This window comes from Gallinula chloropus (assembly GCF_964237585.1).
Source record: "Gallinula chloropus genome assembly, chromosome: 28".
NCBI lineage: Eukaryota > Metazoa > Chordata > Aves > Gruiformes > Rallidae > Gallinula > Gallinula chloropus.
In genome coordinates this window covers 5,108,368-5,125,398 of record NC_140113.1, presented here as the reverse complement: position 1 = coordinate 5,125,398, position 17,031 = coordinate 5,108,368, and the positions used below count along the sequence as shown (strand labels likewise).

Here is a 17,031-nt window from a genome sequence, read left to right as displayed (position 1 = left end):
CCTTAGACACACATTGTGGGAAGGCCCCTCAATGAATTACCTCAAGGCCACTGAATGAAGGAGGGGGAGAAAAAATAGAGGAGGAGGGATGGAGGGAGAAGGGAGGGAGAGGAAGAGGGAGAGGGAAAGGGGTCTTCAGCATTCATTTACAATAAACCCGACCAGAGGACATGCTCTGTGCTGGGGGACGTGCCTCATACCAACGTGGGCACATGTGCTGACACACAGACCCCACCACAGAGGAAAAACAAGGGTCACCAGCCTCAGCAGAGGCACACACTGGTGCTCACTGTCCCCTTGTCACTCTAGAAGGCGGCAGCTCTGCGTTTAGGTAATTAGCTGGGCTGGAAACGAGGACGGTAACAAAAGAGGAAGCGGGTGTTGCTGCTGCTGCTCTTTTCCCACAGGGTGTGCAGAGTTGTTTAATAATTTAGAGGAGGAGGAGGGTGTAAGCACGTACAGATGCACTACGTACTGAGAGCAGAAAGCCACAATGAAGGATGCTGATAAAGTGAGGAAGAGGAGGAGGAATTACTCGCTCTTTCCTGAGATATGTGGCCCAGCTCACGGATGCTGGTGGACTCTAACCAAGTATCCTTGCTTCAGGGTGGAAGAACGAAGAAGATGGAGATGAAGCAGCTCGAGTGACACCACTTTCAAATAGAATCATGATCCTGAAACTTACTCCTCCTCTGTTTATGAGCACTTAGGGCTGCTTCCTCCCCAAGGGGAATTGTGGCTTGGTGAAGATACATCAACAAGTTCTTTCCATCACTACGTACAGCCTCGTGTCTTAGTTAACCATTATCTCACAGCCAAGGACAGTTTCGTACACGCCAGGAGCCTCAGTAAAGTGCTCTGTCTGTTGAGCCTATTTATTTGGATCTGAAATTTTTCCTAGGAAAACAGCCTAGCAATGTCATTAAAAATCTGCAGGCTTATGGACAACAAACCCTTAGATCCACGTGCTGGACCCCGCAACACAGCAGCTGATACAGTGCCTTCCCTACACTGCTGTGTCCCCATGTACCCTCCTGAGAAAGGCATCCGAGTTAAAAATCGCTCTGACATTATTCATAAGGTGCAGAACTAATCTGCTTTCAAACGTGGCCTGATTTTCAGGTCACTAAAAGAAAAGCAAAACGAGTCCATTTGGAAGAAAATCTGCCCCAAGAATTTTCCAAGCAGCGAGGTAACATTTCAGAGGGGCCGATTTCTCTTTAAGAGGAGCTCTTGTGGGACTCCACACTTTCTGCTGAGCATCCAGGACTGGGTTTTGTTTACCTTTCGCTGATCTAAAGCCAACAATTACAAAAAAACCAACAGAACAGCAGGGGATCTTGCTAGAACCTCATACGTGCCCACACCAGATGTCCTCTTGGAGTAGGGAATGCGTGAGGAAAAACTCAGGCCAGAACTGTCAGAGAAACGTAGGGACACTTCATAAACACACCAGATCAAGGGGGAATCACTCAAAAAAGGAGTTCTGAAGGGCTGTCTGTAGCAGCCTGAAGCATACCGTGGTTTTAAGCACTACAGACTTTACAAGTCTAATAGCCAGCTTCCCTCAGGTTTGCAGGGTGCAGTAATCCTCTGGAAAAGGCAGCCTTGGCCAGCGTGCAGCGAGCGATGCATCACGGCACAGGAAACGTTATTCTGTTAAATTTAATGGGACCAAGCACTGGGTTTTATGGGATTGTGTTGCATTTACTAACCACTCACACAGGGTAACATCCATGGAACCCTATCAGCTTCAACAGAGCGAAGAACTAAAGCCCCACTGGTCCCTGTTTGAAGCCCAGCCCGTGCCTCCAGTGGGCAAGATGATGCTGCAGGGCTCCTCTGTACTCTCAGCCCGTGCAGGGTGCTGACAGCACAGATCAAGCCTTCACAGTGTGAGAATCTCTGTCTTGGGCTACTAAAGCAACGGAGGGAAAGTATAATCTGCACCCTGGAAGCAACAAGAATTATTAAAAATACGTATTCCTTCCTTAAAAGAAATGCTGCCAGCTGAGAGCTGGGGTGCCTGTGCTAACGAGCTTCCTTTAAGCCTAAGTTATAATGAGAACTAACAGCTGCTGGAGTCAACAATGACTGGAAAACGCTTCCCAAAACCACCTTTTCTTTTCTTTTCTTTGGGCTCTGCAGGGATCAGGTTTGCAGGCACGATGTCTAGCCAGCTGGGGAAGAACAGCAAGGCTCTGCAGCCCTACTGAAACTCAGATCCCTTGAGAAAGAGCAGGAAGGACAAACAAGGCAGCAGAGCTGGTGTTAAGAAACCGTCTCCGGTGTCCATCACAACCTCTGCTTCTCAAAAGCTCCCAAAGGTTTTTCCCTTCCTGGTTTTATGTGAATGCATGAGGATTTCTACCAGGGTCTGCTCCAGGAGTAGACATGTGCATAAACAAAAAGGGGTTTACTCTCAGGGCAGCTCCATGGAGTAGGGAAGAGGGTGGTTTTCTCTCTTCTGTTCACGAGTCTGCCCACACCAGCATTAAGCATTCTGCATCCGTTCATGTGTGTGTGTGGCATGAAGGGACACACACGTATGTCTGACCAACTACAAGCACACTGCTAACAGCCTGCAGAGTCACTACAAAGCCTGTCCTGTGGAGCCTGTGACAGCTGGGGCCCAGGTTTCCGTACTCCACAGCATGCCAAGGTAACAGCTTCTGCAAATGACAGCTCACATTCAGCTCCGAGCTGTGCAGCAGCCCCCAGCTTCATGCTCAGCCTCAGCGCTGAAAGGGAGAGAAGAGAGACGGAAAAGGAGGAGGAGGAGGAGGCCTTGCAAGGAGAGAGAGAAAAGACAAACAGGAGAGTGGGTGAATGCAAAAGTGGGGAGGAAGGAGAGGACTAAATGCCAGCCTGCTAGCTCTGTCTTTGTGGAGACCGGTGGATTTGTGCTCAGTCCTTTTAACTGGTCCAGAACTTAAAAACGTGGATGAAGAGGAGACAATCTGTGGATGAAATGTGGATGAAGAGGAGACAATCTCCGCTGTGCAAAAGCTAGGGAGAGATTAAGGATGGAATAACTCCACCTGAGCAGGGAAGGGGAGGGTATGCTACAGAAACTGCTTCCTTGATGCTCTTCAACAACAGCCTGGCCCAGGCCTGCAGCTAATTGCCGCCCCCCAATTCCATGCCCCGGGTACCCCGTCTGCTCTTGCAGAGGCAGTTATGCCTGAAGAGAGCCCAGTTAGGTGATCAGAATGGGAGTGACCACAGCACAGCACAGGAGCAGAGCACATGGCAGTGATGTTCTGGTGGGATCAGCAAAGGGTGTAATTCCTCGGGCAGGGGGAGAAGTGGCTCCTGTTCTCTTCAGCTGACATGTGTGTGATGCCCACACCGAAAGGAAGAGCCACAAAACAACGTGTACAAAGAGCCTCAGTCCCTGAACACAGGCACTGAGCTCAGCTTATCAGTTCCCATTCTCTGAAGGAATATCTGGGAATAAGCATGGAGAATAAGGCTCCCAGCCCTCTGGGATAACCGCAGCTAGATGAGCTCTTGTCATACAGCGCTGTTCCCATCTCCTGACAGATACATCCCACCACATACTGCTAACAGAAGGTTAAATGCCACGCCAGGCAGAGCAGCTACACCCAGATTTAAGTGCACCTACACAAATCTGTCAGGCATGACTGGACCAGGGGCCTGCACACTCAACGGCAGCCAGCGTCTTGACAACACAGCACCTGCCAGGGGGGCAGCAGAAGGGATGTTCCCCGCTACAAGGGCAGGTCAAGGGCTTTGCTGTGTGCCCTTTATGTCTGGTCTTTATTTGCTGCTGCACTTTGGGGATTTGTACACAAACTTCTCTCTGCACTATGGGGGATGCGCTCACTGTCTGCTCAGACAGAAGGGTTTAAGATGCTCTTGGAGAGATCACTGAAATCCCTGAAGAAAAGGCAACTGGGAAAAGGTACCATTTGCTCTTCTGAAGCCCACATACTGCCCGGAATACCCAAACCCTGAGGTAGCCAGGCCCATGGCTCTCACCGCAAGCAGCCCTATTCAAAAGCTCACCGCTTTGCTACAGGACCTCCTACTGACAGCTCCACCAACAGCCAGAGTTCCCAAGTTTTAGTCCCTTCAGCAGCTCCCTGGCAGCCACCCACCACACCCTGTCTGCCAGGATCCCTCATGTTGCCCTGGGCTTTGAGCGGAGAGCACTGTGCAATGCATCCTTCCCCCTAAAATGGGTCAGTTCTAGCAAGCAGCCTAGCTTAGAGTTTCACACAGCAATCTCAGAGATCTCCAGGGTAATAACAGTAAACATCCAGAGGCATCCACAGCAATAGCATATTGTTCCCTCCCCCACATCAAGTTCAGGGAGCATATTTCAAACAGATGACATGAAGGAGGCATCCACGTAAACATCCTCTATAGCAGGGACAAGTGGGGAAAAAAAAGAACCAGAACAAAATGGAGAGGGGGGAACTGGTTTCTTGGAGGGTGCATGAAGCCAAGGACCTCTGGAAAGATGATGATACCCACAAGAAGGGCAGAATACACATCCTGCACAAGGGAAGAGGCTGGCATTGCTGCCAACTCTGTGAAAGTCCATGCAGATGCATAATTATCTTAACTTCAGCCCATTAAGTGACTCCTCAATGATGAAGGTTTCCTTGGGTGTCTAGATGCCACATTGCTGAGGAGGATGATGGGGAGTTTCTGCTGCTGCTCCTAAACCCAGGGAAGGAATTGTGATGGGAGGGAAGATTGTAAAGTTATAGGATAATTCAGGTTGGAAGGAACCTCAGCACATGATCCAGTTAAACCTCCTAAAGTGGGCCAGTTTTAGCCTTGTTTCTTACACAGGAATTCTAGGACTCTTTGAGCTAATAACAGCAAGCAGATCTGACAGGTCAGAACAAACCGAAAAAGGAGGACTTTGTGTCTTGGCCAGGGGCTTTGTGCTAGCCTCCCCACTTGTGTGAGGGAAAGGAGAAGATGAAGGGTCCCTTCTCCTCCCTGACACTGACACACGGCAGGCAGGAATGCTGTTTTACCTCGGAGGACGGTGAGCTTGGCATGGACAGTGACCTCCCCGTGAGGATTCTGAGCAACACACTCGTAAATGTTCTCATCCCGGGGAGTCCGGAGGGGCTGGATCCTCAGAACAGCACCTGCACTTTCATCAAACTCAATTGTCTGTGGGATAAAGGAAAGAAGAGATACACACATAGTAAGCATCCTCAGGTTGCACGGAGAAGGTTCATTCCTGCTTCTGTAAGCAGCATCAGCACACACACACGCACACACCCTCGCAAACACGTCAGCAGCTGCCCCACAATCCCCTACAAGTAACCAACACGCTCAACTTCTCTCTCCACTGACCTCAAGGTGCCAGAGAACTGTCCCTGCCAAACCCTGTCCCACTGACCCACCAAAACTACTATGTGCACCTCACACACTGGGAAAGAATGGGACAGAGTGATGGTGTGTGAAGGGTGGGTGCTCAGAGGACAACTGTGATGAAGGAGGGGGAAACGGACCAAGTGAAAACAAAACAGAAATGAACCCCCCCCCTTCTTCCTCCATCTGCACAGGCAGCTGACACCACAAAGCTCCTCTCAGCACACAGCTGCCTGGCAGGGCTGAGTCCCGCAGCAAATTCCACAGGATGACCTCCTAGTCCTTGTTCCACCACTCTTGTTTCTATCTAAGTGATGCCAATTGCTTGGGTCTGGTTGCCAGCAACTAGAACGTTTACTCCAAGCTGTCCCAGGGTTAAAAGAACGAGCCATGGATGGGTATGAAGGGTGCATTCACATAGCTGAAGTAGGACCAGCTTAGTTAGGGTTTAGTATGGAAAGGTGACAGCTTAATATTGTATCCTGGGAGGGGAAAACAGCCCAACAAAACAAAAGAAAAAACTCCAATAACAGAAGTGAGCCAAGTTCTCTCTTGCTTTGGAACAAACCCAGCTGTTGACATGGCCAAGTGCTTTGCATTTCACTCCTCCTGCTGTTAGAACTCCTCCCCTTCCAAACCTCCCTTTATCATCGGGTTTGAGCATGGCCAAAGAGCACTGGCTGCTCTGCGTCACTCGCTCTCCCTTTATGTACACACAGAGAGACAGATTTCAAGGACATCTCTTACCTCAAACCTCTGAGAGTTGACTTTCTTCCCTTTCTTGTTCCAGGTGACCCGTGGCTTTGGGTCTCCAGTCGCTTGGCATACAAAGGAGGCCACCCCTCCTGACACACCAATTTGGTCCACAGGTTTTTTAATGAACACAGGGGGACCTTGGAGGGAAAGAAAAAGAAAAGGAGTGTCATCATTGGCACAGGGAAAGACCAACTCCAATAAACACTGTCTGTAATTAGCAGTGGCATTATCACTGCTATTCGTTAATCATCCCAGATGAATTAAACCTCTTGGCCTTTTAGGAACAAACACAACAGGATGATGGTGCAAAACCTCTTTTACTCCTGAAAAGTGGACTTTTAACCTGTTTTGCACAGGGTATATTGCCCTTACACAGCTCATCTACTGAGCATCATCAAAAGCTGGCAGAGCTGAAAATTATATCTAGAAACCCTGAACTGCACTCCCCAGACCCAAGCAGGTGACCAAAACACCTAGAGAACAGGGAAGATGTACAGGTACATCCCCAAGGCAGGGGTAAAAGATGGGAGAAGGACCATGAAATCAATGGAGCAGGAATGTGGCACACAGAAATCTCGAGGACGACGGTGTGAAACAGGCTGATGCCAGCAGCTTTAGGATGTGAAACCTCCTTGGCTTGCAGCACCTCTCTTTTCACCCACCTATCTTTTCTCTGGCCCCTGGTGGTACTTTTACACAGCAAGAGCCATGTCACCCTTTGGAACAGGCAAGTTGACAGGATACAGCCTAACAAAGAGTCGTGATCATGTCAAAACAATCCAGTTGTCAAGACCAAGAGTGCAGCAGCCAAGTCTGCGGTCTGCTCCTGCTGTTCCCCCATCCCCTCTCCCCATCACCAGACACCTGAGGAAAAGAAGGAATTCGTGCTGCTGAAATAAGAAGCCAAAAGCTCCTCAAACTCCTCTCATAACCAGATGCTTAGAGGTGCAGTGATGCCTGAACAAACACACTCAGAGCCTGGGGCTGCGTTTTAGCCAGCCTGGACCCAAAGGAACGTCACTTGAGCTTGTAGCACACCTCTCTCACCCCCGGCCAACTGATTTCCATCCATCTCTGACTGCTGACAAGAGCACCGCTGCAGGGAAGGGAGAGGATGCTGGGATGGGCTTTCTGACCAAGGAAGGCATCAAGGGCCTTCTCACGTGAGGAAGACAAGGCCAGGGGCATTCGTGCAGAGCCCATATTACCTCTGTCCTCAGGGAATCCTCTTTCTGTGCTCTAACCTGTTTTCCCTGCACCGTTTCCTCTCATCTAGTTAGCTTAAAATTTATTGAAATATTTAAATCAGAGGGCCACAGCTGTGCTCAAATAAAATCACTCTGATCATAAAGCTGCCGTCTGTTATTCTTGAGAAAAGCAGGCCACATGACTCCAAAATGTGTATATTTATATGTACATACTCAGAGTCTATAAAATAAGATGTAACCAGCCTAGCAAAGAGCTTCAGGAGAGGGCAAACGGTAGCTAGAGAGAAGTCTCCAGGGTCTTTTAGGGGTCGAAAGACAAAAGGAAGCATTCCCCCTTTCCCTGCCTGGCCTGGCCAGCAGTATATAAATAAAAGTCACTGAGCAAGCTCATGTGATGCAATCAAGCATTTGTTTCCGTGCTGGAGGTAAATACAATTTGCTGGAGCTGTTTACGTCCCACCCAATGCCGTGTGTACAAAGCACCGGATTTATAAATACCCCAATCTATATTTAGAGGTCAGAGTCTTCTTCACAATGTTACAGCTTAAAGGTTATCGAGCAAGTCCCACCAGAGGTACGGGCACTGGGGAACCTGGCTTCTGTCTGAGGAAGGTAAACCCAAAACTTTGCTTCAGGCTAAAAGCTAAATGCTCACCCTGCCTGGCCCTCCTCCCTTCTCAGTTCAATCGCTGAAGAATTTGCAGCAGTCAGGTCTGAAGGTACAGCCAAACCCATGCAGGGCTTTTAAAGAACGTTTTATGGATGCAAGATCATTTCTTAAAATAAAAGCCTCTAATAATCCTTAATGTCACATTGAAAGGGGCGCAGGCGCTACGGTGAGAGCACAGCTGGGGGCAACAATAAGGATCTGTGGCTGTCCTGAAGATGGGGATGGTGCTCCAAAAAAATGGGGAGGTGAACTGGGAGTTCAGCATCTCTTTTTGGGGACCTCTGCTGACGTAGCATGTGGTAACGGGGAAGCTGAGCTGCTTTCTGAGCTCGCTGCGATGCCGGTCTGCCTACGATAAACCCGCCCTTAGACAAAAGGAAAGAACCCCAACAAAAATCCCTATCAAACCAGCTACTCACTTGGAAAATCGGTGGAAATCAAAGCTAAATTGTTGATCTTAACATTTCCCAAGCGTCTGAGCTCCAGACTTTGATTCCTCCCCCCTACTCCCCTCATCGCGCTCCTCCACCGATGCCCCCCTCGTCACCGCAGCTCTTGTCACTCCAGCCCACGCCAGCAGCACAACAGCCCCCTCCCCTGCGGGAAAGGGAAAGCCAGCGCTATCTCAGGCAAGGTGGTGATGATACAAAGCTGAAAACAAATTCCTACGTGCTGCGTAGGACTGCCACAGCCCCGCCGTGCCAGGGCCAGCTCGCAGCGAAACACGCAGTTAGAATTCAGCCCTCGGCTCCCCAAATCACTCCAAAAGCCTCCAAAAGTAGGTACCAAGTGCCACGTGAAAGTGAAACGCCACCAGCCCACTCAGAGGGGCTTACATGCTTCCCCTCATCTGCCATGACTACAAGATCTCAGTTCTAAATAAGTAAACACAAGTCAGAGACAGGTGTTTTCCAGACAGCATACGTGCAGGCTGAAAGATTTTCTATCACTTCACCAATCTTCCCTTATGGAGAGCTGAGAACAAGGCAGCCTTGGAAAGACTCGGGTTGAGTTCCACCTAGGTCCAGGGTCACAAGAGATTTATCTTCTTTCCCTCTCTCTGCACAATAGCAGAACTCCAGGAATGAAAAAATCTGGAGCTTAAAAGAATTTTCCTACTACAAGAGGCTTCCTGCAGGGTCTGCATCTCTGAGGAGAAGGCTGGAAGGACAGGATGGATGTTGGGTACCAGTGGGTCGTACCTACAGCCTAATGGAAAGTCATCAAGTCAAACTGAGCCTCTCACTCCTGCCCACCGCCTACACGCTTCCCAAAACCAAGAGCCAGGGCAAGCGACACGCTGGACAGTTGCCACGGAGAGACACGTATTCACCATCCATCCCGTGCTCTGTAATTGCATGGGCAGAGACCATCAGCACACACACTGCCTGCCCTCTGACCCAACCTCCGCACCCCTTCCAGACGGCTCCGCTCCAGCTCCGTGTCCCTGGCTGCTGTGGAGGGCAGCTGATGGGACCAGGCTCACCCTCCGGTCACCCCGAGGCAGACAGCCGCCTGGCTTCCCAAGGCACCAGCCCAGAGAGCCACGGGCGCTGATGGCATCTGTTCAGCAGGGCCGTGACGCACATCTACTGCTGGGGGCTTGGGGATTCTGACGCAGACTCTGAGAAGAGGCTGTGATGTGATAAGGGTGGCGTCTCCTACTCCTCCTCGAGACTCACACGCTGAAGGAGCAGAGTATGACATCAGCCCACGTACAGGGGCTGCACATCAAGGCAGCTTTCCTCACAGAAAACACTGCTGCTTCACATCACCTCTCCTTCCTTCTTTCATGTGACACCGAATCACTGAACCTCAGACCAGACTGAGTTGGTAGGGACCTTAAAGCTCCTCCAGTCCCACCCCCTGCCACAGGCAAGGTCACCCTCCACCAGCCCAGGGTGCCCAAAACCACATCCAACCTGGTCTTGAACCCTGCCAGGGAGCCAGGGACAGCCCCAGCTTCCCCAGGCAGCCTGTGCCAGGGCCTCCCCCCTCCCCAGTAAGGATTTCTGCCACAAATCTCATTTAAATCTCTTTCATTTTAAAGCCATCCCCCTTGTCCTGTCACTACTTGCCCTTGTAAACAGTCTCCAACTCACAAAAAGTCCTTCAAATGCAGTCACAGTAACCCCCCCCCAAACCCTCCGCTAATGATACACAGAACAGTTTGAGGAGCTTTACAGCAAGAAAGTTTGAGAGATGTAGGAGTGGGGAAAAGAAGGGGACATGTCACCCTTTAAACCCAAATGTCCCTCAGGAACTGCTGCCATGGTGAATAGCGGGTGATGGACGAGAAGCGAGGGAGACGGGCCGGCCGCCATATGCCTGTCTGAAACATCACAAGCTGAAGCCAGAGAAAGGAATGGAGAACCCAGAGGTGGTTTGAGGGGTGGGAGTGAGGCACAAATGGGCTTAACATATCCAAGCTGACAGCTGAAGGGGAGCAGGGTGCGGGTGGTGAGGAAAAGAAGAATCAGTTACGAACTGGCCCCACAGATCCTTCTTCCTTGGCTCCTGCTAGGCCGGTCTCCAGCCTGAGACAGCTGCCCCTCCTGCCAGCACTGCAGGTGGGTTCATTGAGGGACAAGGAGGTTAAGGATGCCTTGTACAACACACTGCAGGGTAGAAGCAGCTCTCTCTGCGCTATCTCCCTGTGCTCCAGCCATAAAATGGGAGAGACAGCCTGGAAAGCTGAGGGGAAGCTCGCCCCGGCTCAGCTAAGGCAGTCGAATGAAGACCTGGCAGTGGAGAGCGGTGTGAAAGCCAGCAGCTGCCAGCCCACTTCCCAGCTCTCCAGATAATTTCAGGGAAGCCTGAATGGGGGGAAGGAGAGAGGCAGCCCCTTCAGCCAGGCTGCACGAGCACACGCCAAAACAGGCCCTGCATCGGGAAGCTCTTGAGGTAAAATCCTCAGTTCCCACAGGCACAGGAGCTCTCCACCTCTCCACTACAGGGGAAGAGAAGACCCCAAGCATTTTGCTGCTCAAATGGCAGGGAGACCCAAGTGGGACCTAAATTGTCCCTTCCGTCCAGGCTACAGCCCCCACCAGCTGCAGTGCAGGCCCAAGGCAGAGAGCTGCTCTGGCAGGGTGAGACACAACAGGCCCACCATGTCTCCTTCCGCCCGCCCACGGCAGGGGAGGTGCCACTGCCACAGTAAGGGGCCCACCTCCACACAGGCCAGACTCATAGCCTCTCATCCCCAAGGAAGAGGCCAGAGAATGGTCCCTGACCACAATGCTGTATTATTTGCCCCAGCTTCGGGAGGGAAGGGGCACTGCGTGTGCAAACTGTCCCTCCATCCCTCAAGCTCCCCTGAGGGGACCGGAGATAGGTGCCTCCAAGCCTCAGCTTCCTCCTCGCCCCCCAAGCTCTCTCCCAAAATCTCCAGCCCCGCAGCAGGGACCCGGTGCTGAGTTTAGATGGCAAAATCCACCTCTGTGCTTAACATAGTCCCCTTTCTGCAGCCCCCTCCCACCACCCCCAGGAAAGGACCTCAACAATGGACCCCGAATAAAGACAAACCACTTATTCTTTCATCCGGCCTCAGCACAGAGAGCAGCGTGAGCCTGGCTGAAAGGGCCCCTCGCCCACAGCGGCAGCTATCCGCAGAGACAAAAGAAAGCCAGCTACAAAATGTGTATTTTAAAAGGTTTTGCTTCCATTTTTGGTGGCCCGGGTCCCTGCTGTCAGCGCTCTGGGGGAGGCCCACACGCCAGTCCTGGTGACCCACGGCACAGGCACACGAAGTGCCAGCTTTCACCTCCTCCTTCGCTGGCGAATAAACACTCATTATCCCACCCCGGGGAAGGGAGCGGGCTCTCGGCTGTACCACAGACCCCATGAAGAAACCAATGCAAATCTGAGAGCACAGCAGGCAGGCCATTTTCTTGCTGTTTGGCCAGCTTACGGCAGCCTTCCTAAACACGTAGGGCAGCCGTCCTTTTCCTCACCATTCCCAGTTGACCTTCAAACCATGGCCCCATAGTGCCACGTCTGACATTTCCCTGTGGAGCTGCTCACCAGGAGAGTGTGCCGACACTACAGGGGAGGGTCAGGGCACGTTAGCTAGAGACAGGCTTTATCCCAGCCCAAAAATGCCGAATGGATTGAAATTCACCCTTTTTTGTGCCTATGTACAAGAACGAGGGTAAAAGATGAGACCATTAAGCCATTCATGGTGAATGTTGTTTTGCTGTTAGCATTAAGCACACCCCAATCTGCTCTTCCAGGCTCCAGATGATTCCCACGATGGGGATGCAGCTCTCTGGCTCTGACGCAGATTCAGCTGACCTTGGGCACTCACCTTTCCCTGCACCTCAGTCTGCCGCACGTAGCGCGGAGGTGACAATCCTCATTTCTCACACCTGCCTGCCCACCCGCCTTGGTCTAGACACTCGGAGCAATTTGGAGCGAAGGATGGTCTCAGAACAGATCTGTTCAGCACTCAACACCCTGGGTGGTACTGCACACAACCACAGCCTCTAAATACTGTCATACAAACAAAAGAAAGTAACCACGGAAAAAAAATCACTGGAGACAGAACTTGGAGACCTTCCTCCACACGCACTTCTCGGTGGGAGAAGACAATAACAAGCAGAAGCCAGACAAAAGCCATCTCCCACCAACCAGGTCACGTTAGCCAGGACAGGGACACTATTGCCTCTTCACTATTTCTTACCCCTCGCTAACTTCAAGGGCAAGGAATCGGATGGCATTCTTACTGGCATGCAGAGGGTTAAACTCCCCTCTCCTCCTCCCCTTTCTCTTTGGTTTTTGGGCTAAAACTTTCTGCTGATGGAGTGAAATTCCATCCCTATTCTCCACAACTGCTGCCAGAAGGAGCACAAGGTAGAGCTTTCATCTCCCCTCCTAAAGTCCTCTCCAGAAATACAAGATCTGGATCTGGCCATACACAGAGTGTTGGTTTGCAGAGGCATGCCCTGCATTCAAAGGGGTGGGAGCACTGAGGAGCCAGGGACAGCATGAGCAGCATGGCCAGAGGAGCAGAGGGTAGAAAGGATGGGAAAACCAGTGGAGATAAGGAGAGAAAGATCAGAGGGGGAATGCAAGAGAATCAGAGAATGATAGAGAGGAGGAAGGTGTTCAAAGCCAGAGCAAGGGAGCGAAGATTAGATAGAGGAGGCAAATCACAGAGCAGATGAAAATAGGAGAGAGCAGCCAAATTTGAGACAGATGGAGAGTGGGGAGCAAGAACGCGATGTTTGGAACGGGTACGTGTTTCAAAGCAGCAGCATTAGGGAGCGGGGGAGCTTGCAAGAGGTGTAGAGGCAAGAGGCTCTGGAATTGAAATTCTCCTTCAGGAGAAGAGTGAGAGCTACAAACCAGGAGCAGGACTGATGCAGGGAGGGTCTCTATGGAGACACTCAACAAGACTGAAAACACCCCTTGGAGAGGTCCTGCAGAGACTCTGGTCCCTGTGAAACCCAGGGTTTTACTGACAGGTTTTGCAGGGTTTTTTTTCCCCTCCAAAAGCTGTTTCTCAGTGCCTCACAAATAAAATTAAAATGAGGGTTTTCTGACAGAACAAACAAACAGGGAGTGAATTATATTCCATTTCCCCGTCAATACCTTCTCCCCAACCCAGTCGTCTTATCATCATAAAAAGTCCATTAAGCAGTAATTGGGGAGGCAGCAGAACACCGGGCTGGTCCACGAAACAGAAGCACGCTTGGTCCCCAACTGGCCTTTTCTGGGAAGGCAGACAGGATAATTATAGGCTTCAGACAGAGACTTCCTCTTACTGTCAGCAGCTCTTGGCTCCCTTCAGGGAGATAGGACTGGCAAGGTTGGGGAATGGAGGGTAAAAAAAGATTGAGGACGTTTTTTTTAGAAGTGAAATCCATCCACCTTGTTATTCCCCTGCTGATGATCCAGCAAAGCCCTCACCTGGCTCAGAAAGGCTGGGCTGTGGACAGATGAACGCAGCGTCTTCCTCTGTTGGACATGAGGGAATGCCATTTGGAAGACCACCCTCTCTCCTTTCCTGCAGGGTCCCAGAGCTGGGAGGCCAGGAGTGAAGGATGTGACCCAGCATGGGATTTAACAAGCAGAAAAGGTGTGAGAAAGATCAAGAACTCATTCCACAGAGCTCTGGTACACCGGCTGTCCCAAATCCCCGACACCAGCACCTTCAGGATGCCTGCTTGTGCTGCCAGCTCCCCCCTTTCCCCTCAGCCAGGATGAGGCAGCAGACCCTCTGGAGCTAGCATCATGCCAAGCGTTCTTGCCACAAGATGTGTAATTTTGGGGATCTGTCACACCCAAACAGTCTTCAGGCTCCTGTTTGCGACGCACTCAGACGCAGACCCTTTGGAAGAGGAGGTACAAGCCTGCAGCAGCGGAGGCAGGATGAGACTCAGGCTACCAAAGATCTATTCCTAGTTCTGACACTCAAGGTGAGAAAAACCACGTTATCCTGCCTGCTGGAGGGGAAGCAGAATCCTTCCTTCCCATCTATTTAAACTGCTCGTTGTCAGGGCTGGGACTGTGGCTTACTGCCTGGGAACAGCAGCTCACATGAAGTCACCCAGTTTCAGAGGGACTTCTCCAGGCTCCCACAGTACATCTGTATGTGTGGAATGGATCCATCTCCATAGCACAAAGGGTCTCTGACCCAGATCCATCCCAGCCATAGTGACTGCCACCCGGATATGGCCGAGGAAAACCTTCTTCCAACTATGATTTATTCAGATATATAGGACACACTGTAACAATGCACACACAGGATGCCAACTGCTCAACAGGACAAAGCCATTCCTGTTCCACAGGGAGCAGGATGGTACTCTCAACCTTCTTCTTCCCTCCCTCCATCCCTCCTTCCCAGAGGAAAACTGGTATCTGCTGCCTCACACCATGAGCGTGCACACCCCAGGAACGGCTCATCCCGTCAGAGCTGCGGCACGGTGGAAGCCCAGAGCACTGTGTGGGCTTCAGGTCAATGAATGAGAAATAGGGGATTAACGTGGGGGGTGAAGGGATTTCAGTTTTGGAGGTCAAGGGTAGTGAATGTGCCAGGCAGCTGGTGCCCAGCATTGGAGAGGGGCTCTGCATGTATGCAGGAAAGGATGGCAAAGCAACAGCACTCAGCTGTGCATGGAGCAGGCACATGAGGGAATGTGATCTAGAAGATAGAACACTGAGCTCTTCAATGCCTTCTGTGGCATCACTCCACCCAGTCTGCCCATCTCCCTCCTCTAACCAGTTTAATGGAGAGCACTTCATGCACACACACTCTGCTCACTGCCTACATCACACACGGGGTGGTTCCACCCTCCCTTCCCAGTCCAAACCAAACCAAGGGGCAAAGGACCAAATCAGTGGTATCACAGATGGACCTCTGGCCAGGATTCACATTCACCTTCTGGCACTGCAAGAAGAAAGTCACTCCTTGGTGGCCAGCAAGAGCAGAAGCAGACAAGTGATGCTGTGGTGTAAGCTGGGAGCCCTGGGATGAGCGAGCTCAGGCAGCCTCGGCAGCAGCCAGCTGGGACCCCGGGGGTACACAAATGCTTTCAATCAACTCTAACAACAGCTCAAACCCTATTTGTCCACAAGACCTGTAACAAGGCATAATAACCCAGAGCAGAGCAAGAGCAGGAAACCCAAGGAACTATCCTGGCAACTTAATGAGGGCCCCTTGTCCATCAATGTCATGACAGCAATCCCGGGCTGTTGGCGATCAGAGGCTTAAGGCAGGGAGCTCTCCCTCCCCTTGCCATGCTGCTGAGACAGCTTCTACTCCAGCCATGTCACCGATATCAGCACCCCAGCAAAGTTTGATTCACCCCCTACAGGGAAAACACACGGGTAGAAAGGACTCAGCTCGTTACTCAACTTCTGCTGCCGCTCGAGTCACTACAGAATCAGAGCCTATGTGGGATACCAGGACGTGAAAAACCACCTCCTATGGGACAAGCCTGGAAGAAGAAAAAGCTTAATGAGCAAGGATCCCAAGTCCCAGGAGGGCATGCCATCTTAATATAGCCGAGCAGAGGTCCTGAGCCGCCGAGAAGTGACAGCAGAGGCAGCAGCAGCGGGGAAAAACAAACGGCTACAAGCTTCTCCATCTCATGGTCTATCAGGGACAGCGCAGCGCTGGGAGCCCCAAGGATGTGATCAGGGAGATCAGTTCCCATCCTGGGTTTAGCAACATGACAAAGGCTTTTGCCAAATGTAACCACGTAGCCCTGCCCGATCCAAGGGGCTGGAGCGCTCTGGGAGATGAAGGATCCCAACCAAGCCTTGTGAGCTAATACAGGCACGCAGGGCTCATCTGGGGATGAAAGGCACACCAGATAAATAAACCACCATCTGATAACCCCCTGCTCTCCTGCTCCTCTAAATAAAAGCTGTTTCATTTCCAATTACTAGCTGTTGCTTTCTTTCAGGCAAGACACGAAGTCTCTGGACCCCAGGAAAAGGGTTGTACAATTTCCTAGAGCACCAAACTTCGGTATTCTCAAAAGCTTGTTACATCATTCCCTCCCAACCTCTGATAAGAGACTTCAGCCCACATTTTCCATGGAACAAAAGCAGATTCTGGGTACACAAGCTGAAAACATCTTACCCTGGGTCTTAACAGTGTGTTGTGAGCTCATACTGTGTATCAGTACTGTGACTGGGATGTCAAGGGAGCTCAAGATGGGAGATCTTGAAAACAAGAAAGCAAAAGCCAATAAAGCCATGACTAAAGCCATGATGAACACAACCTTTAACAATCATGAACTCCAGCTCCTATCGCGTGAGTCATGACAATTTCTGTCTCTGAACCACAAGACTCGTGATTCAGGTTTGTAGTGGGCACATCAACATGTAAGGAGGAGGGAAAAAAAGGGAGACTCCACCAACAGTGCCAAGAACTGGGAGTGGGAGCCCAACAAACTCAGCTTTGGGGTGCACCAGGGCAGGAGATGCCTTCCCCTTCCAGGTCCCTCAAGTGGCAGCTACAGGAGTTAACCACAATTAGGAGATCTTAGGAGGAAGGGAGAGCATCATAGGAGCCATAAA

The 17,031-nt window shown here is 51.1% G+C and overlaps 1 protein-coding gene across 1 annotated transcript in view; it reads right to left on the bottom strand.

Moving 5' to 3' along the window:
• The window catches only part of PTPRS (protein tyrosine phosphatase receptor type S), a 132,876-nt gene that overhangs the window by 73,533 nt on the left and 42,312 nt on the right, over positions 1 to 17,031 (bottom strand). The window contains exons 3-4 of the mRNA XM_084276367.1: positions 6,112 to 6,257; positions 5,019 to 5,160 (exon numbers count right to left, since the gene is read on the bottom strand). Coding sequence (XP_084132493.1) covers positions 5,019 to 5,160; positions 6,112 to 6,257 — 288 coding nt within the window. The remainder of the gene's footprint in view (positions 1 to 5,018; positions 5,161 to 6,111; positions 6,258 to 17,031) is intronic.